Source organism: Sinohyriopsis cumingii, chromosome 6, assembly GCF_028554795.1.
Source record: "Sinohyriopsis cumingii isolate HCF-2022 chromosome 6, ASM2855479v2, whole genome shotgun sequence".
NCBI classification, from domain to species: Eukaryota; Metazoa; Mollusca; class Bivalvia; order Unionida; family Unionidae; genus Sinohyriopsis; species Sinohyriopsis cumingii.
Genome location: NC_142966.1, coordinates 137,879,106 through 137,898,840, shown reverse-complemented (window position 1 = coordinate 137,898,840; position 19,735 = coordinate 137,879,106). Strand labels below are relative to the sequence as shown.

At 33.8% G+C, this 19,735-nt stretch overlaps 1 protein-coding gene across 1 annotated transcript in view; it reads right to left on the bottom strand.

Moving 5' to 3' along the window:
- The window catches only part of LOC149798083 (phosphatidylinositol 3,4,5-trisphosphate 3-phosphatase TPTE2-like), a 57,722-nt gene that overhangs the window by 8,548 nt on the left and 29,439 nt on the right, over window positions 1-19,735 (bottom strand). Inside the window, exons 9-14 of the mRNA XM_089963171.1 lie at window positions 19,002-19,152; window positions 14,395-14,475; window positions 12,562-12,667; window positions 11,116-11,213; window positions 4,614-4,709; window positions 2,509-2,582 (exon numbers count right to left, since the gene is read on the bottom strand). Of these exons, the coding sequence (XP_089819297.1) occupies window positions 2,509-2,582; window positions 4,614-4,709; window positions 11,116-11,213; window positions 12,562-12,667; window positions 14,395-14,475; window positions 19,002-19,152 (606 nt within the window). The remainder of the gene's footprint in view (window positions 1-2,508; window positions 2,583-4,613; window positions 4,710-11,115; window positions 11,214-12,561; window positions 12,668-14,394; window positions 14,476-19,001; window positions 19,153-19,735) is intronic.

The window sequence follows — 19,735 nt, the reverse complement described above, 5'->3', positions numbered from 1 at the left end:
AAATTTCGAGTATCGGAAATGGCAGCTACGGTTAGTCACGCGGCCTCACTGACATGACGGTGAACGAGTTCTCTCAAGATTTCGAAGCACATAAAAAAATTCTTCTGTGGAAAATAATTACACAGCTATAACAATCGGACATTACTCTTAAATTTTTCCACATATAATATATGTGTACCAAAAATGTAAAATGCTTAAAATTGTTGTTAAACGTAACATACACTAAACTGCTTAACAGTTCACAGGCAGGATTTCATTCAGTACTTACGAAGTTTTCACGAGTAGAATCTCAACCACGAAAGATTCAATAACTTTGGTAAAGGCTATGATATTTATGTAAGCAGCAATTAGTTTTTATTGATTATCAAATTCAGATGACTTAGTGATGTAGACGCAGACGAAAAACGTGTAAATTTCGAGTATGGGAAATGGCAGCTACGGTCGGTCACGCGGCCTCACTGACATGACGGTGAATGAGTTCTCTCTCGATTTTAAAGCACATTAAATATTCTTCTGTGAAAAATAATTATACAGCTATAACAATCGGACTTCACTCTTCAATTTTTCCATATATAATAGATATCTACCTTAAACGTAAAATGGTTAAAACTGCTGTTAAACATAACACCACTACATTGCTTAACAATTCACAGGCATGCCTATGCGGATGCGGTCTGCTAGGTAACAGGTGTTCTATTTATAGCGTGCTGCACTTTGTCACTATGCTCTATGAGGTAAAGGGTTAAACAGATATCAAAACTTTAATATGGTAACATTAGCAACCAGCACTTCCCCAAATGCTGTCATTGCCAAAAATTAAATGTCATGCAACCAATCCAAAACTGTCTGGACCTTTAGTAATACATATGATACAGAATTGGAAGAGGAAACTACAATGCTGTCAGGCATTTCTGAGCACATAAGGTTTCTGTCTCCAATACTGAAGCAAAACGCATACCGAATTCGACCGATTCATGGAAATAAAATACAGCAATGCTTACCATTTGAAAAGAGGCAACTGTTACCAGAATATTCTGTTCAAAATAATATTAATTATGGATACATGGGATACCACCCCTGTGTTTTCATTACTCGCGATATGTTGTCCTATTCTGCGCACAGCTTTGAAAAGATGTAATGTTTATCCATTGGGCTATAGAAATGAAATACAGCATTTCTGTCAAGTAATTAGGTGAGGGTTATATCTAGTTTTAAAAAACTCAATGTAAAAATGCCAATAAATGGCAAGAGATATTAAGCAGACTAAACTGATTGTGTAAAAAAATTAGTAAAGTTAAACATTTTATAAAAAATTAGCTATTACGTGGAAGAGAAACAACAATGAATAGGATACAATGTGTTTACAATGTCTTGTTTATAGGGAAAAATTACTACAGAATTTAGAAACAGACCATATGCCAGGGAATTTCTTGAGAATTTATGTTATGGTGGCAAGTTGACACATTGGGTAGCATACAATTTTTTACGTGTGGGACAACTTCTTGCAAAATTGGAAACTTGGATTGAAATACAGTTTTGAATTAAGGTATACATTTCCATCTTTTATATAATGTATTTATCTGTTTGATTCTAAAAGATGCATAGTAAATCAGATTTTCTGGGTTACCGTTTCAAGAAGGTCATGGAATGGGTCTTCATGTTAACATTTAGAAATCACATTTTCATATGTATTTCAAGTTGAAATGTGGGATATTTTTGTACACTTTATGAATATAACTTTCCTTGATTAAAGAATGATCATTCTTTCTTGATACAAAATAGATTTCTGAACCAAAATAACACGTGATCCAATGTTTACACAAATGACATATTGTTGCGCAGAATTACCCGACATGCAGAATTAGCCGACATGGTGGTACATCAAGATGAAATTAAAGAACTTTAAGGTTGTTCAAATGGGTCTACAATTCTTAAATGATTGGAAAATAAAACAATAATATTTAAACGACAGCTTTTATGCAAAACAATTTCATGCAATTAAATTGAACTTTCCGCTGATTTCATTCAGATTAATTTACATGTTACCTAATTTGTCCTTACTTCAATCCAGTGGAGTTTGAATTTCATTCTAGTACTCAGTGTAAATTTTAATTAAAATAATAAACAATAAATAAACAATGTAATGTTTTGACATAAAAAATAATAATGAACACTATAACCTGAGTATTAACATGTGTCGTGATGTACAAGTATCTGAAAATATAATTGTTGCTTAGTGCAGTAAACTAAGTATAAAACCAAATTACCTGCAAATTACTTAATTATTTTGTTATAACACCTGTTACAATTATTTAATAACATGCCTCTTATTATTATGTAATAGTATGATTATAAAATATATATATATATATATATATATATATATATATATATATATATATATATATATATAAAATGTACTTAATTACAAGGTGGTTCACTATACATCATTATACTCTATGGCTCCCATGGTCAGCTTTATAATGAGGGAGTGATGTTTTGATTTACCTGTTGTTTTCAATGAAAGATGTGTGGAACCAAAAGAAAAAGGCACAGTGGTCATACACTTTAGGAATGTTTTTCTGGAAATGAGAAAAGGAAGCATTAGTTTGAATTACACAATAGTTAGTGCCTTGCTTCAGAAGCAGAACATAAAAATGAGTATACCTTCCTTACAAACATAAAACATGAGTACCCCTCTATTAGGGACACTAAAAATCAGAATGCCTCTCTTAGGGACGCTAAAAATGAGTATCCCTCTCTCAAGTACACAAACATGGGTAGCCCTCTCTTAGGGACACAAACATGGGTAGCCCTCTCTCAAGTACACAAACATGGGTAGCCCTCTCTTGGGGACACAAACATGGGTAGCCCTCTCTTAGGGACACAAACATGGGTAGCCTCTCTTAGGGACAAAAAACATGGGTAGCCCTCTCTTAGGGACACAAACATGGGTAGCCCTCTCTTGGGGACACAAAACATGGGTAGCCCTCTCTTAGGGACACAAACATGGGTAGCCTTCTCTTAGGGACACAAAACATGGGTAGCCCTCTCTTAGGGACACAATGAGAACATCTTTCTTATGCACACAAAACATGAGTACTTCTCTCTTAATGACACAAATAAATCAGTCCCCCTCCGGTAGGGACACTAGGCATTAATACCCTCTGTAAGGGACACCAAAACATGAGTACTCTCTTTTAGGGTCATAAAACTTGAGTGACCTTTCTCATGGACACAAAAAAGAATACTCTTCTCTTATGGACACAAAAATTCAGTACCCCACTCTCAGGGATACAAAACATGAGTACACTCTTTTAGGGACACAACAATTGAATATCCGTTTCTCAAAACACAAAACATGAATATCCCTCTCAGGGAAGCAAAAGTGTATGATGGAAGTGGAGGTCAAGAGGTTATGCAATCCAGTATGGCAATTCAATTCGTTAATAAACATAGTGTACTGCAGATTGAAATGAATTCATTTAATGTTGGGATAAATCAAAGTATGGACCCATAGTTTATCAATTTATTAATATAAGTATGCTTCTCTTATATTTATTCTGTATTTAATTTATTCTTCTCTTATACTTATTCTGCATTTCATTTGCATTCCATTCAAATATTCATTCAGCTGTCATCTCATTTATTTTTCATGGCATTCTGATCTTGCATTTCTTGCTTCCATTCATGATTTCCTTTTGTCTTTGTTTATTTGGAATGCATTTACAAAAGTCTGAATTTCCCTTTCTCAGCGTTTAATGGGGAGAACTAAGGCTTTCATAATTTGTCTTATTTAAAAGTGAACTTTATTAATAAAACATAACATGCATAAAAGTCAAAAAGACACCATTGAACTTAAGATAAAATATAACTACAACTAAAATAACTGTAAAAATACATTTGTAGAGTATCTGTCAGCAAAATTGACTTATTTAGTTTCATTCAAATAAAAATTGTATCAATACAACAACAGTTGATGATAACATCATATGATGACATCATATCAATGGATGTCAGAATAATTTCATTAAGTAGTGAAAAATTGGCAATTTAAAGAATCTGATTCAAGATTAAAATTAAGTGATTTTTGGCTAGAAAAATTTAACAGCAGCCCAAAAAACAGGTATCTGAATTTGGAAATTTGGATGAAATCCACTAAATCTTGAAAAAGTTATTCTGTTGAAAGTCAAGATTATAGGAATAAAAGGTTATATAACTCCTGTAAGACACGGAATGCAGGAAACAATTCATTTAAAGTCTCATTAATATAGAGCCATTTACAAAATCTGGTTGAAGTCCAAAAATCCCTGGGGAAGGTTAACCACAGAAATGAAAAAGTCATGGGGATGGGAAATCATGATAAACAACTCCTGTAATCAAGTTGTTATTAATATAAAGCTGGTTAAAACCCCAAAATAATGTCATCTTGTTGAAACCAAATTCGTTGATGGATGGACGGTTGGATGGATGGATGGATGTATAGACAGACAGACAGACAGATAATACATGGATGAACAACTGGACAGATGGGTGGACAATATAATCGCTTTAGGCTCCATCAACAAAATTAACCAGGGTTCGAGTCACAAATGAAACTGAAAAGGACTTACAGCAGAAGATAAAAAGCGAACTTTGATGTCTTCCACCAAGACTGGACAGCTCTTCAAGGTGATAATTACACTGTCCCCATCTTCCCCTTGTGACACCTAAAGAAAGAAACAGACAGGGAAATTAAAATCTAAATCTAACCTAATATACATATCACTGGCAAAGTCTGGAAATGACATTAGAGCAAAATAACCCATAAAGTCTATTTATTATTTTGAGTTAATTCAATTTAACACTTTTCAAAATAAGCTGCTTGTTTGATAAGACTTAGCCTCTGCTGGACTAAAAACATCTGTGGGAATGCATGACAAATCTGTTTGATGAGACTAAGCCTCTGCTGGACTAAAAACATCTGTGGGAATGCATGACAAATCTATCTGATGAGACTAAACCTCTGCTGGACTAAAAACATCTGTGGGAATACATGACAGATCTGTTTGATGAGACTAAGCCTCTGCTGGACTAAAAACATCTGTGGAAATGCATGACAAATCTATTTGATGAGACTAAACCTCTGCTGGACTAAAGACACCTGTGGGAATACATGACAAATCTGTTGAGGAGACTAAGCCTCTGCTGGACTAAAAACATCTGTGGGAATGCATGACAAATCTATTTGATGAGACTAAACCTCTGCTGGACTAAAAACATCTGTGGGAATACATGACAGATCTGTTTGATGAGACTAAGCCTCTGCTGGACTAAAAGCATCTGTGGGAATACATGACAAATCTGTTTGATGAGACTAAGCCTCTGCTGGACTAAAAGCATCTGTGGGAATACATGACAAATCTGTTTGATGAGACTAAGCCTCTGCTGGACTAAAAGCATCTGTGGGAATACATGACAAATCTGTTGATGAGACTAAGCCTCTGCTGGACTAAAAACATCTGTGGGAATACATGACAAATCTGTTTGATGAGACTAAGCCTCTGCTGGACTAAAAACATCCATGGGAATACTTGACAAATCTGTTTGATGAGACTAAGCCTCTGCTGGACTAAAAGCATCTGTGGGAATACATGACAAATCTGTTTGATGAGACTAAGCCTCTGCTGGACTAAAAACATCCATGGGAATACTTGACAAATCTGTTTGATGAAACTAAGCCTCTGCTGGACTAAAAGCATCTGTGGGAATACATGACAAATCTGTTTCCTCCATTTATTTTGATCAACTGAATATGTAAACCATTTCAGATAATCTTGAGATATTCCAACATTCAAGTCTAATAACAAAATATCTTTTGCTGTATTTAATTGACAAATGCATTTAAAAAATCTTTTTAATGACCTTTGACTTTGAATTTTATACCATGTACAGAAGATAACTGAACTTGTGTCACTTTCAAGATACAGTGGATATACACATAATAAGTTTGTTTAAATCCATAGTTAATCAAGTAGTTTTGAAAGAAAATAAATAAAAGGGATAAATCAAGGTATTCTTAAAATATAGCCAAAAACTAGGGTTAATTTAAATCAATTCATCCTTGCGTGTGTTATGATGCTCAAAAGACATTACAGATTACCTGAGTTAAGACCTTTCACTTTGAAATCAATGTCAGAGTGCTGACAATCAACTTGTTAACTGAAAAACAACTAAATAAAAAGAGTCTGGTCAAATTATGTGTATACATGTATGCAAAAGTCACTATTTTCATTAGCTCATTGGAGTATAAAATCAGTGACCTTTGACTTCACCCTAAGGTTGAACAGGTATAGTTTTCACACTAGTTCAGAATAGCATGGACTGGTTGTCAGACCTGCATAATTTCTGTTCAAGACCAATTACATATTTCTGTAAGTATTTTAGTGAAACCAAATGTCAGTACAACCATTCGTTATAGAGGAATAGTGATAACAAGATTTCTTTTTAACATGGTAGGTATGGTTACCACGTCAGAGGTCACATCAGCCCAATTTTCATTCCTGACTAGCTATATGTTAGTAGAGCTTTAAAGTGGAAACCCAATGCTGATATGACCATCCACTAAGGTGAAGACACCTAAAATGTTTTTCAAGATGGTCACCAAGGCAACCATTTCAGAGGATTTATCAGCATCCTTTTAATAAAGGAACAATGTATACTGCAAGAAAGAAGTATTTTTTAAAAGAAATTAAAGAAACAATATGCTGGTACATCCATCTGATCAGGAGAAGCAGCTGTAATGACATTTTTCATTTAGGACCAACATCATAAACTGAGAAGTGTTTTAGGTATACTATGTTGTTGTTGTTGTTGTTGTGGGATTTGTGGGATTTAATGCCATTTTTCAGCACACAATAGGCTATATGTGGCGGCCAGTATTAACGGTGGAGGAAGAACCCGGGGAAAACCCCGGAAAGAACCACCGACCCACGAGAAGCTACTGGCAAGCTTTCTCAAATAACCACACTGGCTGAATCTTAGACTTGAACCACCTCAGACAGAGGTGAGATGGCAGTGATCTTTAACGAAGAGCGCTTTAGACCGCTCGGCCACTCGGGGCCCCTTTTAGATATATTAAAAACCACAATTATTCATTGGTCATGATTAGCAATCAATTTGTGTAGAGAGTTCAGAAGTGGAATATCCTAGACATGGTCACAAACATGTTTTTTTACAATACATTTTTGCAATGTCAGACACAAACATTTTGATGGCCATGACTAGGGCAATCCGTGATGCCATTTCATTAATACATATTTTTATGATATTTTGCTAAACCAGTCAATTGTTAGCTTCAATGGATATTTTGGGGCATCTGTATGAAAGTGATTCCTTGACAGTGAGGGAGGAATTGTGCCTGTGACGTGGAGGCCCCACAAGACAATCTGCAAAACCAGTGGGTCATTGAAAGAGAATGTATCTCCTTTCATGGCAATGTAATGGCATCTTCACTCTAATTGGCTATCTAAAAAGGGTAGCATATTATGAATGATATCCTGTTTGATAGTGCCTATCAAGAAGTGAAACTTGGACAAAATCAATCTGTCATCCCGATGTCTTGTCAACTGTGGATTGGACATTGCGTTCTTGACAGGAAGGGTTCAGTTTTCCCCATGTCTTATCATCAGTGGCTTAGACATTGAGTTCTCATTGAGGGAAAAGGTTTCGTGGACAGTTTCCCAACTGTGTGACATAGCAGAAAACTATTCCTGTTTCTCTGGTCTCTCCACAGAAATGAGGGCTGGATTACATATTACTGTACCTGCAAGAGTATCACCTCTTTGGCAGCTTGTTTCCAAACCCATCTAATCTGGCCATGAAAGAGAATAGAGCTGACTGCAATGAGAGCATGTTTCTGGTGATTTTTCAAAAAAGTGCATATAAAAAGAAAGGCTCAAAATTGATGGATTGCTGCTCAGTTAACCACTTGTGTCATCAGAGACTAAAACCCAGATGTGATCTTCAGTGGAGTTCTCAACCAAATGGTCTTGATTGTGTTTAGAATGCTGCAAGTAGTATGTAAAAACTGTGTGTCTTGTTGAAAGCCAGACAGAAATTTGATGGGAGTCATCAATGTAAAAAGAAATGCCCTTTCTTATTTTTGTCCTGAAGCCTCCTCTCAAAGCAAAGGAGTATATCAGTAACACTACCAGACTGGGTTGTTGTTAAAATTATGTCTGGTCTTACTTAACCACTATATTGAAGAATGCAGGAATATAATGGCAGGAATATTATGACAATGATAGCGTCAAAGGAGGCAGAAAAGTCTCAAGTGAAGAAACCCAGAATATCTCTTCAATCAATGCAGAGAGCATCTGTACATCATTGGATCAAGAAAGGAAGATGGGTTGTGTCATCATGCATCTTCAGATACAGAAAAGTGGGGTAATTGGGATGCCTTCCTTTGATGCCTGGGAGGACTGTGGAGGCAAAGCAGGTCAAGTGGGATGGTGAATAATGCTGGAATGCAGCCATGTTGGGACATAGTTATCACAAGGTATTCAGTGGGTATCATTAGTGGTTCAGGACTGGTACTAAGCATCTGTGACTTAGTAATCAATGTATTCAGTACCAGGTTACAATCAAACCAGGTCTGGTTATGAACCTGTCAGATACCAGTCTGTAATACTTCCAGGAATCCAGTACAAAGTTAGTTGAGATGGTTCACTACTGCTGGTTGTACTAAACATCAAAGCCGAAACAAGAATGGGCACATACAGATGTCAGGTGCTATCAATTTCTTATATCCATGACTGGGAATAACAGAAAAATAAACCATCATACCAAGTCATGGAAGGTACATGATGACTGGGAATACCAGGAAAAAAAATCAACCATCATACCTAATCCTGGAAGTGAAGGCATGGGTCATGACTGGGAATATCAGGGAAAATAGACCATTATACCCAGTCCTAGAAGTGAAGGCACCGGTTTATGTCTACATTCTATGAACAGAGGTGAGTTTACTTGCTTGTTCTTGTTGTTGTTGCAGGGTTTTACGCCATTTTTCAGCACACAATAGGCTATACATGGCGGCCAGTATTAATGGTGGAGGAAGAACCCAGGAAATCCCAGGAAAGAACCACTGACCAGTTGTAATTATCAAAGAGAAGAACTCGACAGATGTGTGAAGCCCAAAACTCTATCATAACATTGTTGAGCCCATTTCCTGTAAATGTCGGCTTTTATAAATAATTATATAATATTAATATTACTGTTACATGTACTTTTGTCAACACTTCTTTCAGTAATGGAATCTTCACAAAGGGATACACGTATCGACGATAGAGATAATCTGATTACTTACCGTATATCACGATATGAATTAACTATTGGTTCTGGATACATCTGAAAAAAAGTGGCTGCTCATGAGGGGAACATTTTACATTTTTTACTAATATGCTGGCCACTGGTCACATTGGAGGGGTGGCTGTTCCTGATGGGTACTTTTGAATACAAACTCGTCTGTGTCAAGGGATTCTGGCCGTAATAAGTGGGTGGCTGCTGGTCAAGAGGGCTGTTCAAGAGGGAGACTACTCTATTAGTAAAAAGAAAATGTTCCATAAAGAGGAGTAAAGAAAATTTTCCCACAATCACAGCCAGTCAGTAAAGAGAATAGTGTGCAAGAATTTCATGGGCTTATTTGGACCAATCAGAATCACATAAAGTGATATGTTAACCTGTGGTAATATAAAAAAATATTAAACTGCTTATGCTATATGCAAAGTATACAGAGTATGCGAAAATTTGTAATCTTATATTGTATTCCAGTAAATTCATATTTTGTAATGTAATATGATATTCATGTAATTCCTTGTATTTATGCAAATTCATACTTTTTTTAATGTAATAAGATATTAATGTAAATTCATATTTTGTACTTTGATATGGTATCAATGTAAATTCATATTTTGTAATATGGCATGGTATCAGTGTAAATTCATATTTTGTAATGTGGTATGGTATCAATGTAAATTCATATTTTGTAATGTGGTATGGTATCAATGTAAATTCATATTTTGTAATGTGATATGGTATCACTGTAAATTCATATTTTGTAATGTGATATGGTATCAATGTAAATTCATATTTTGTACTTTGATATGATATCAGTGTAAATTCATATTTTGTACTTTGATATGGTATCAGTGTAAATTCATATTTTGTAATGTGATATGGTATCAATGAAAATTCATATCTTGTACTGTGATATGGTATCAATGAAAATTCATATTTTGTACAGTGATATGGCATCAGTGTAAATTCATATTTTGTAATGTGATATGGTATCAATGAAAATTCATATCTTGTACTGTGATATGGTATCAATGAAAATTCATATTTTGTACTGTGATATGGTATCAGTGTAAATTCATATTTTGTAATGTGATATGGTATTATTGTAAATTCATATTCTGTAATGTGATATGGTATTAATGTAAATTCATATTTTGTAATGTGATATGGTATTATTGTAAATTCATATTCTGTAATGTGATATGGTATTAATGTAAATTCATAATCTGTAATGTGATATGGTATCAATGTAAATTCATATTTTGTACTGTGATATAATATCAATGAAAATTCATATCTTGTACTGTGATATGGTATTAATGTAAATTCATATTTCTGTACTATGGCATGGTATCAATGTAAATTCATTTTTTGTAATAAGAGGATTAATATAAGCCATCTGAACTGTTTGGAAGAAAGTGCAGCAACAAAACTTAGGTTAATGGATGGACAAATGAATGCAAGAAAGGATATGCAAACACAAGACATATTCTGATGGATAGACAAATGACAGACAAGGGATCTCTGCATAAGCTTTTCTGGTCTTTAACCAGTACAGCTAAAGAAAATGAGATTTAAGTTTGTCTTCCTCAGGAATAAAATTCATACATAACATGGCAACAGTCTGAGGCTTAATACACCAAAGTTGACTATATTACAGATGGCAGACAGACAAATAAACATGGGAAATTGCTAGTAATCAGATAGGGCTTCAATGTAATATGAGAATACTAAATTCTTTTTTGCATGCAATCTTAAAATTGCTTTTAATCCTACCTGACAGTTAACACCTGTCCCAAGGCTGCACTCAAAGATGGGCAACCCATCAACTCTTATTTCCATCCGTAGGTCTGATCCATCTCCGTTTCCTACACCTGCAATGGTAAACAGCAAATGATCTACAGTGACAGGTCAATACCATATGTACTCAGTTATAAGTTCAGTCCAACTGTAAACTGCATTGACACAGATCTGCTGTCACATGATGTGCTTCAAAATCTGGATCTATTCAGTTTGTTAGGAGCAATCAGTAAGACAAACAGCATAGGCCCTGATTGGCTGGTGCATTATGTGTGTGTGTGTGTGTGTGTGTGAAGATTCATGGGAATAGTTTGGCTTGAACATGGACAAGAGAGAGTGAGTGTGTGTGTGTGTGTGTCTAAAGGTTCAGGCAATAGTTTGGCTAGAACAGAGATGAGAGATGAATGTGTGTAAATATTTCAGGGCAATAGCTTGGCTAGAACACAGACAAGAGATGAACACAGACAATAGATCAATGTCTGTGTGTGTATAAATTTTCAAGTCAATAGTTTGGCAAGAACATAGACAAGAATGTGTGTTCATAAATTTTCAAGGCAATAGTTTGGCAAGAACACGGACATGAGATGAATGTGTATTCATCATATAAAGGTGAACCATTCTGGGAATCAGCCATTTTAGGTTTTCTTGGTAGCCCATATCTGAAATACATATTTGTAAAACTTTCTTGATGCAAGGTTCAAACTATAACATAATGCTTGTTCCTGGGCCCAATGTGCCAATCATGTCAAGATGAAGAAACCACACGTGTAAACAGTTTTCTACCAGAAAAAAGACGGATGACACAACAATCACTGCAATGCCTCTACTGCCGTGCCGTGTCTTGTGACAAGCACTTTAATGGTGAAATAAAAATTGTATACTGCACACAGTATATTTTGATATGCATAACTTTAAACTATCTTGCTTGAGTTCTTGCACAACAATGCTCCCCAAGTGCATGAATTCATCCAAAATTGTCCCTAATGGCAGCATTTCTTAAGGCTATTATGACCTTAATCACATCAAAAGAGTTCTACATATAGAGATCTTGTCCAACTGGTGTAATCCCATTACTCATCAGTTTGTTCTGACTTGGACACAAATTTACACATTTTTACAAAATGTTAATGAGAAATGTCCAGTCATCCCTCTCTCTCTCCAACATGATGTCAGTTTGATTTATAGGGCTTTTTTGGGGGAGAAAATAAGTTATAGTATTTTCGAGTATTTTTTGGTTTTAGCATATTTTCTTTACTAATTGAAAATCAAAATGACATGCTGTATGGTTTAAATCACTGATTACGAAGCTGATAAAAACAAAAATCACATCAAAATGTGTCTTCTAATTAATTTTACCCACGAGGTTTTGCAAAAATCCAATTTGGTCCATTCATGAATTTACACAGTACTTGGCTCAATTACCTTTAATTCCTTGTATCTTAATGGTGGATATTCTTAGCTCTCTCCTAGGTGGCAATTGTCCATTATACTCCTTCTTAACTTTCTCATAGTAGCCAACATAACGGCTCTTGTTAGTAAAGGAAATAAAAAAAAACAAAGACAAGTGAATAATACAAAACAAAGAGTTAATACAAGTTTAAATGTAAAGCTATGAGAAAAAAACAGCACTGGTGGTATACAATGAGACAAGTATTTACTAATCTAAATACTTAGGTAAATAAAGATTGAAACACTCTAAATACATGTACAGCATTTCTCTTATGATAAGATTGAAGGGCCATCCACATGAATCTCTTCAAAGACTAAGGGGTGGGGTTATTATCAGACAAAGAGACAGTTAAGAAAACTACTGCATGTCAAATCCAGCTGCAAAATGCATGGATCAAGATCTACCATCACATGTGCTTGCAGATATGGATCCAAGTTGTTTGCAACTGGACTTAAAAGCAAGCCATTGCATTATTTTTGTCCTATTTGGTATAAATGGAGGTGGGCTTATCAAAGGATAAATATGGCATATCATTAGTATGTATAGCAATAAAATAGACACACATGTGATTGTTATAAGATAATGATAGTGATGAAAATGATAATAAACAAATCAAGGTAAGAATAGCTGTTGAAGGACAAGATAGTTGATTATTCAAAATGTCTAAAATAAAATGGATAACATGTGTAAAACCCTTCTCAGTCATTTCATCAACTAATTAGGGTGCATTTGTTTATAATATTTACCAATAAGTTATGTGGTTATGTGTTAAATAAGTTTTATATATTTAAAATTACATCAATTTTAAGTCATGCCTGGTTTTTATAATAGGTATCCTAGAATAACTTTGTGAACTGTGTAATGTATTTTCTAGGCAGTGCTATTAATAATGCTTGAATCCAAAAAATCTCTGTCATAAATTCTAGTATATACTACATGATGAACAATTATGTGCCTTCAAAATGGGAATTAAATCAATGCAATCGAAGTACAGCTTAGGTAATTAAATTCTGTCTACAAATATTGCATTTATAACTATTTTATCAAAATGGGTAAATGAACCTAGAAAAAACCAGACCACTAAAATAGGCTACATGCCTACAATGCCTAAAGGCTTCCAATATGCCAGCAATGCCTAAAGGTTTTTAACATGCCTACAATGCCTAAAGACTTCCAATATGCCAGCAATGCCTAAAGGTTTCCAACATGCCTACAATGCCTAAAGACAATTATAACCTGCAGTGAGCTGTTATTATCTGAATCCATATTCTATTTTATAAGGACAAATAAGAAAGAACAAGAAATGCGTTCAAGGAACATAAATGCACATGCCTAAAAACGACCTTAATTCTTAAATTAAATGAATGGATAGTTGGACAAAAGGATAAATATACAGTGATGCTAAATGGATGGAAATTAATAAGCAATAAACATACATGCAATTAAAGAACAAACAAATATGCAAAAGCATAAATATCCACAAATAAGAGAAAATATACAGTTAAATACAAATTGAAGTCAATATTAATGAAACTGGAACCCAACAAGTTAGCCACTTTTAATCAGTACCTGTGTATATATAGCAGAATTATAGCCACTTTTAATCAGTACCTGTGTAATTATAGCAAATTTATAGTCACTTTCAATTAGCACCTTCAGCTGCAGTAAAAGTAGACAACAGTCAAATATGGAAGCATTCTTCTGTTTTCTGAGAGGTCAATTTACAGATGTCCCCCAACATTTTAAATAGTGAGTAATTAATGCTGTGTTCAACATTCACATTTCTAATTCTTTACTATACTAACCTGACTGGGTGTCTCTACTCCCTGAAACTGGGTTCCCACTGACAGGTCTGTTCTTCTGTCTCCAAAGTATAACAAGCTTTCCTAAGGCAAAAATAATAGTAAAAAATGCAAAGATTATTGAACAAAATCATTTATACACATTTTTACATCTACCAATGTTCATTATTTTCAGTCAATTTATTTTACGACCATTCCATTAAATTGAACCTGAATTAAACCAATGGACAACATGATTACCTTAACTACATTTTTAAAGAAACTACCTGATACATCACATTAGAGATCTGAAAAATATAATTAAGTCCCACAACATGCCCTCACTATAAGGACCCTCCTTATAATGCAATTCCTGTTTTAACATAATGATTGTCATGAATCCCATTTCATTTAATGGAGGTCAAATTGTATGTATCAAGTAATTCATTTTAAGATGGTTTCACTATAAAGCACTATGACATCCATCAGTAGCCTTATAATGAGGGAAATCTATATTAAATAAAACCTCAAGAAATTCATGTTGACAGTATTCCTTAAAGAGACAAGTTTGTGGCAGCTAGGATTGTCAGTCCATGATATTCATGAATAACTCAACAGTCTTAAAGTAAACAGAAATGACTACCATTTGCCAATAATAATAGAGGGTAAATTATGGTTATTCTGGAGGTTTGACCTGTATTATTTTGGAATTATATAAGTATATTATTTCTAATTTCTACATAAAATTTACTTCTGAATTAAAATATCTAAGAATAATTAATATGACCATAATACCATGTAATTTTTTTTACACAAAAAAATAATTATTAATTTCAGGGTAATAAAAATTACATGTAAAATAAATAATCATTTTTTGGTACTGACCATGTATAAAAGATAACGGGAACACATGATACTCAACAACCTAATGGTACAAACATATAAAATAAATGTAAATATTTTGCTTACTCATCTGAACTCAAGAATACAATTACAATAAAAATATAAGTACTCAGAAAGGCTTTTTTTGTTATTAGTGAACAAGAGGGAGAGAGAGAGAGAGGAAACATTAATGTCTTATTGTGCAATTTCATCTGTGTTTAGAGTATACTTTTTTGTAGATGTTACAGTGTTTTGTTGACAGCCCTACTACAAGATGAAAATCTGTCTTTTCTATATATAACAGATAGACAACGGGCAATTACTCTTGTCCATAACCTCCCCATGCCACCAATAGCTATCATTAGTTTTTAAGCTGAGTGAACAACCAATGAAAATGCTTGCATGGCAGGATGGACAAGAAGGTCTTAAAGTAAGGCAATCAGGTAAGTATTCTTGGAGAAATAAAATTCACTAGAAAGATTTGCCTTCTCCTTTGAATACATTCCCCAATCACATCAACATTAGGAGAATAGGAAAGGGGAATTCTGAGTATCCTACATATACCTTGGGTATCCTTCTACGAAAGAATGACAGGATTCCCTACGTGAATGATAACCTTCTCTCCTACTCAAGGCAACACAGCCAATGGTCATGTGACCCTATCAGGTTAAGCAGATGATTATTGAATTTTCCAACTGTCAATTCACAGGTCAAACCAGTGAAGCTAATAGGCTGTGTTGTATGGGTCACAGCCACAGGATCCACAATATTCAGGTTTTATCTCTGCAGAGCTAAATAAAAACTAGAGAAGGTTGACTCTGTCTAAGAGCTGTTATGTATATTGTCATTAGGCTTTTATCATAATTAAATGATAGGGATAATTGTATTTTGGATCCAAAATCAAATTCATTGTGTACCTAAACAGTAACTGAGTTTTGTAAACAAATAATACATAGCTAATATTTTCTCTTTGAGTGTGGGATAAATAGTGGGCTCATTATCAACAGAGGTAAACATGTTTATTAGGGTCTCGGACTAGGATACTGGGATTCCGAATTGATAAACCTGTTATTTCTAATGTTTACCATATTTTTTATTATAATTTTAGTAACAGATTTTATCTCTTTACAACTTAGAATTCTCTAGAAATTAAATTTGTACCTACATCCTGGCTCTATCTTTGTGTCTTGGTTTTTTATATAGACTTGTTTACTTGAGAAATTACATAATCCTGAGATAACCTTAGAAGTAGAACCATTTGTATTGTTGTGTTCAGTTTTTTATTTGGGTGAAATTATTTATTTAAATTATTATTCACTCGAAATAAAAATTCCCATCTAAAATATTATTGGACAGGAACAGTAATTTGGCATTATAGTTAATTCAGACAAAGACATCTTGAACTATATTATTGTTATTAATTAGAAAACTTAGGATATCGTCCCACTGAGGCCACTGGTATATTAGTACATTCAAGACTACAGGGATATCAACACCTTCAGTGCTAGATCTTAGTTTGGACACCACTTGAATTGAAATAGAACTTTATTCATTAGAACTGGTGATAAAATATTATGGACTATGGGGTATTTTAATTCACATATTGTAAGGTCTTTTTTAAATTTTAACTTTGTATTCTAGTGAAATAAATTATTGGTTGAATTTTGCAAAATTTGTTAATTTTCACTCTTTTCAATTACTTAGTTTACAATATTAGACTCAAATTTTAGCCAACTTCTATGATGTTTCAGACTGAAATATTACTTTTGAAAGCAAAGCTCAAAGATATCACTCCAATTTCATGAGCTAACATCCTCATGAAGTAACTGATCTTTTGAGATGTCATAGCATGTAGAGCATACTACTGGCTTAAACCATGAACATATTAGAAATGTGTATGTACATACCAGCTAGATATTAAATATTAACAATGGCATTAACTATTAACAATGGACATTACCTAATAATGATGGACATTAACTAATAATGATGGACTTTAAGTATTAATGATGGACATTAACTATCAATGATGGACATTAACTATCAATGATGGACATTAACTATCAATGATGGACATTACCTATTAATGATGGACATTAACTATTAATGATGGACATTAACTATTAATGATGGAATTAACTATCAATGATGGACATTAACTATTAATGATGGACATTAACTAGTAACGATGGACATTAACTATTAATGATGGACATTAACTAGTAACGATGATCTTTAACTATTAATGATGGACATTAACTATTATTGATGGACATTAACTAGTAACAATAGACATTACCTATTAATGATGGACATTAACTAGTAACGATGGACATTAACTATTAATGATGGACATTAACTAGTAACGATGATCTTTAACTATTAATGATGGACATTAACTATTATTGATGGACATTAACTAGTAACGATAGACATTACCTATTAATGATGGACATTAACTAATAATGATGAACATTAAGAAGTAACGATGGACATTACCTATTAATGATGGACATTAACTATTAATGATGGACATCAACTAATAATGATGGATATTACCTATTAATGATGGACATTAACTATTAATGATGGACATTAACTAATAACGATGGACATTACCTATTAATGATGGACATTACCTATTAACGATGGAGTTTAACTATTAATGATGGACATTACCTATTAATGATGGACATTAGCTATTAATGATGAACTAACTATTAATGATGGACATTAGCTAATAATGATGGATATTAACTAATAATGATGAAATGGTGGACATTAACTATTAATGAGGGACATTAACTGACAATGATAGGCATTAACTAATAATGATGGACATTAACTATTAATAATGGATATTTACTTTTAATGATATAGCAATAGTTAATGTACAACTGGAACATACATATATATTTAATAATTATATAGGGTTCACTATTTGGACAAAATAACTTCCTACTCCTGTCAGAGTAAGATGAAAAAGGTGAAAGTAAGGAGAAGTGAGTGTAGAAAGTTTAAAATTTAAGACATCAAAAATAATCACCCTAAATTATTGTTTTTGCATGATTATTATGCCAAATGATTACCACACTAATGAAATACTAATAACATTTAATAAAAATACTTTTCTTATTTTGCTTCACCATCTTTGTTTTATTACACAGACAATGTATAAAAATGGCAACCTCAAAAATAGATTACAGTCAAAAATCGGCAACTGTTCTTTAGTGTAAGTCTTAATTTCATATGTGTATTACTGTATGGGATAAAATTATTCATTTTACTGGAAATGGGCATGGAATCATCCTCTGGGCCCAAAAATTCAAGTTTTCACCACTTTTGTTGAGATTTGTCTGTTGCAATTCCAAAGACAGCAATATAATATCTGGCAATTAAGGTCTTCAAATTAACACTTAAATTGACCACACAGTTTGCAATTTATTAAACTTTCCATCTTACACTTTGAAGGGAAAACTGACACAAAAGTCAACTTCTTACTTTGATTTTTAATGCACTGTACTGAAGAAAATGGGGTTGGGGGAGGGGGAATGTATGAAACCAAGGCATAGCGAAGTGAACTTTGCTTTTTGGGGATGTTTGGGCAAAATGATTGACCTGACGGTGACTAATTCACCCATATCTTCCCTTAGCCTGAACCCTGTATATTCAAAAGGGACATAACTATTGAAGATACATCAACACTTTCATTAATTAAGACATCACTGGATCCTTCCTTTCCCTATTACCTCGGCCTCCCCAAACAGCCCACAATCCACAAGCCAGGTACAGATGATGGTCCCCGTTCGCCCCTTACCACCCTTACAGTGGATGGCCATCACATTTCTCTTGTCAGCTCCCATCCATGCTCGGGCACTCTCACAGAATATGACCATGTCCCTGAAAGCAGTGTATCAATGCTAATATGCCATAATCGAAACTGGATAGATTCACTTATAACTTGAGTCCAACTGCAAACAATGCAGACCTTAATCTGCCATTGCATCATGCACTAGTAGATCAGGGTCTAAACGGTTTATCCTACTGATTACTCCTAACAAGCTTCATAGATCCAGATCTGCTGATGCATTATGCAACAGCAGATCTAGGTCTGTGCAGTTTGCTGTTGGATCTGCCATATTATTATTAATAATAATAATAATAATAATAATAATATTATTATTATTATTATTATCATTATACTTTAAAGAGGGCAACTCATTTAGTCAAGGACTATTCTCCTTTGAAAAATTTATCAATCTGCACCATACATAAGATAACAGTATTTACTATTCATTTTAACTTGTCTTTAGTATTATTGATACTAAAATCTATTATAATTTATTAGTAACACATACATACTCAAGATAACTCTTCTTAAATACTGTAATATTTTCAGCAGATTTTACATTAAGTGGAAGCTTGTTCCACAGAATTGTCCCAGTGTATTGTAAGCTTTTCTTAAATTACTCTATTCATGGTT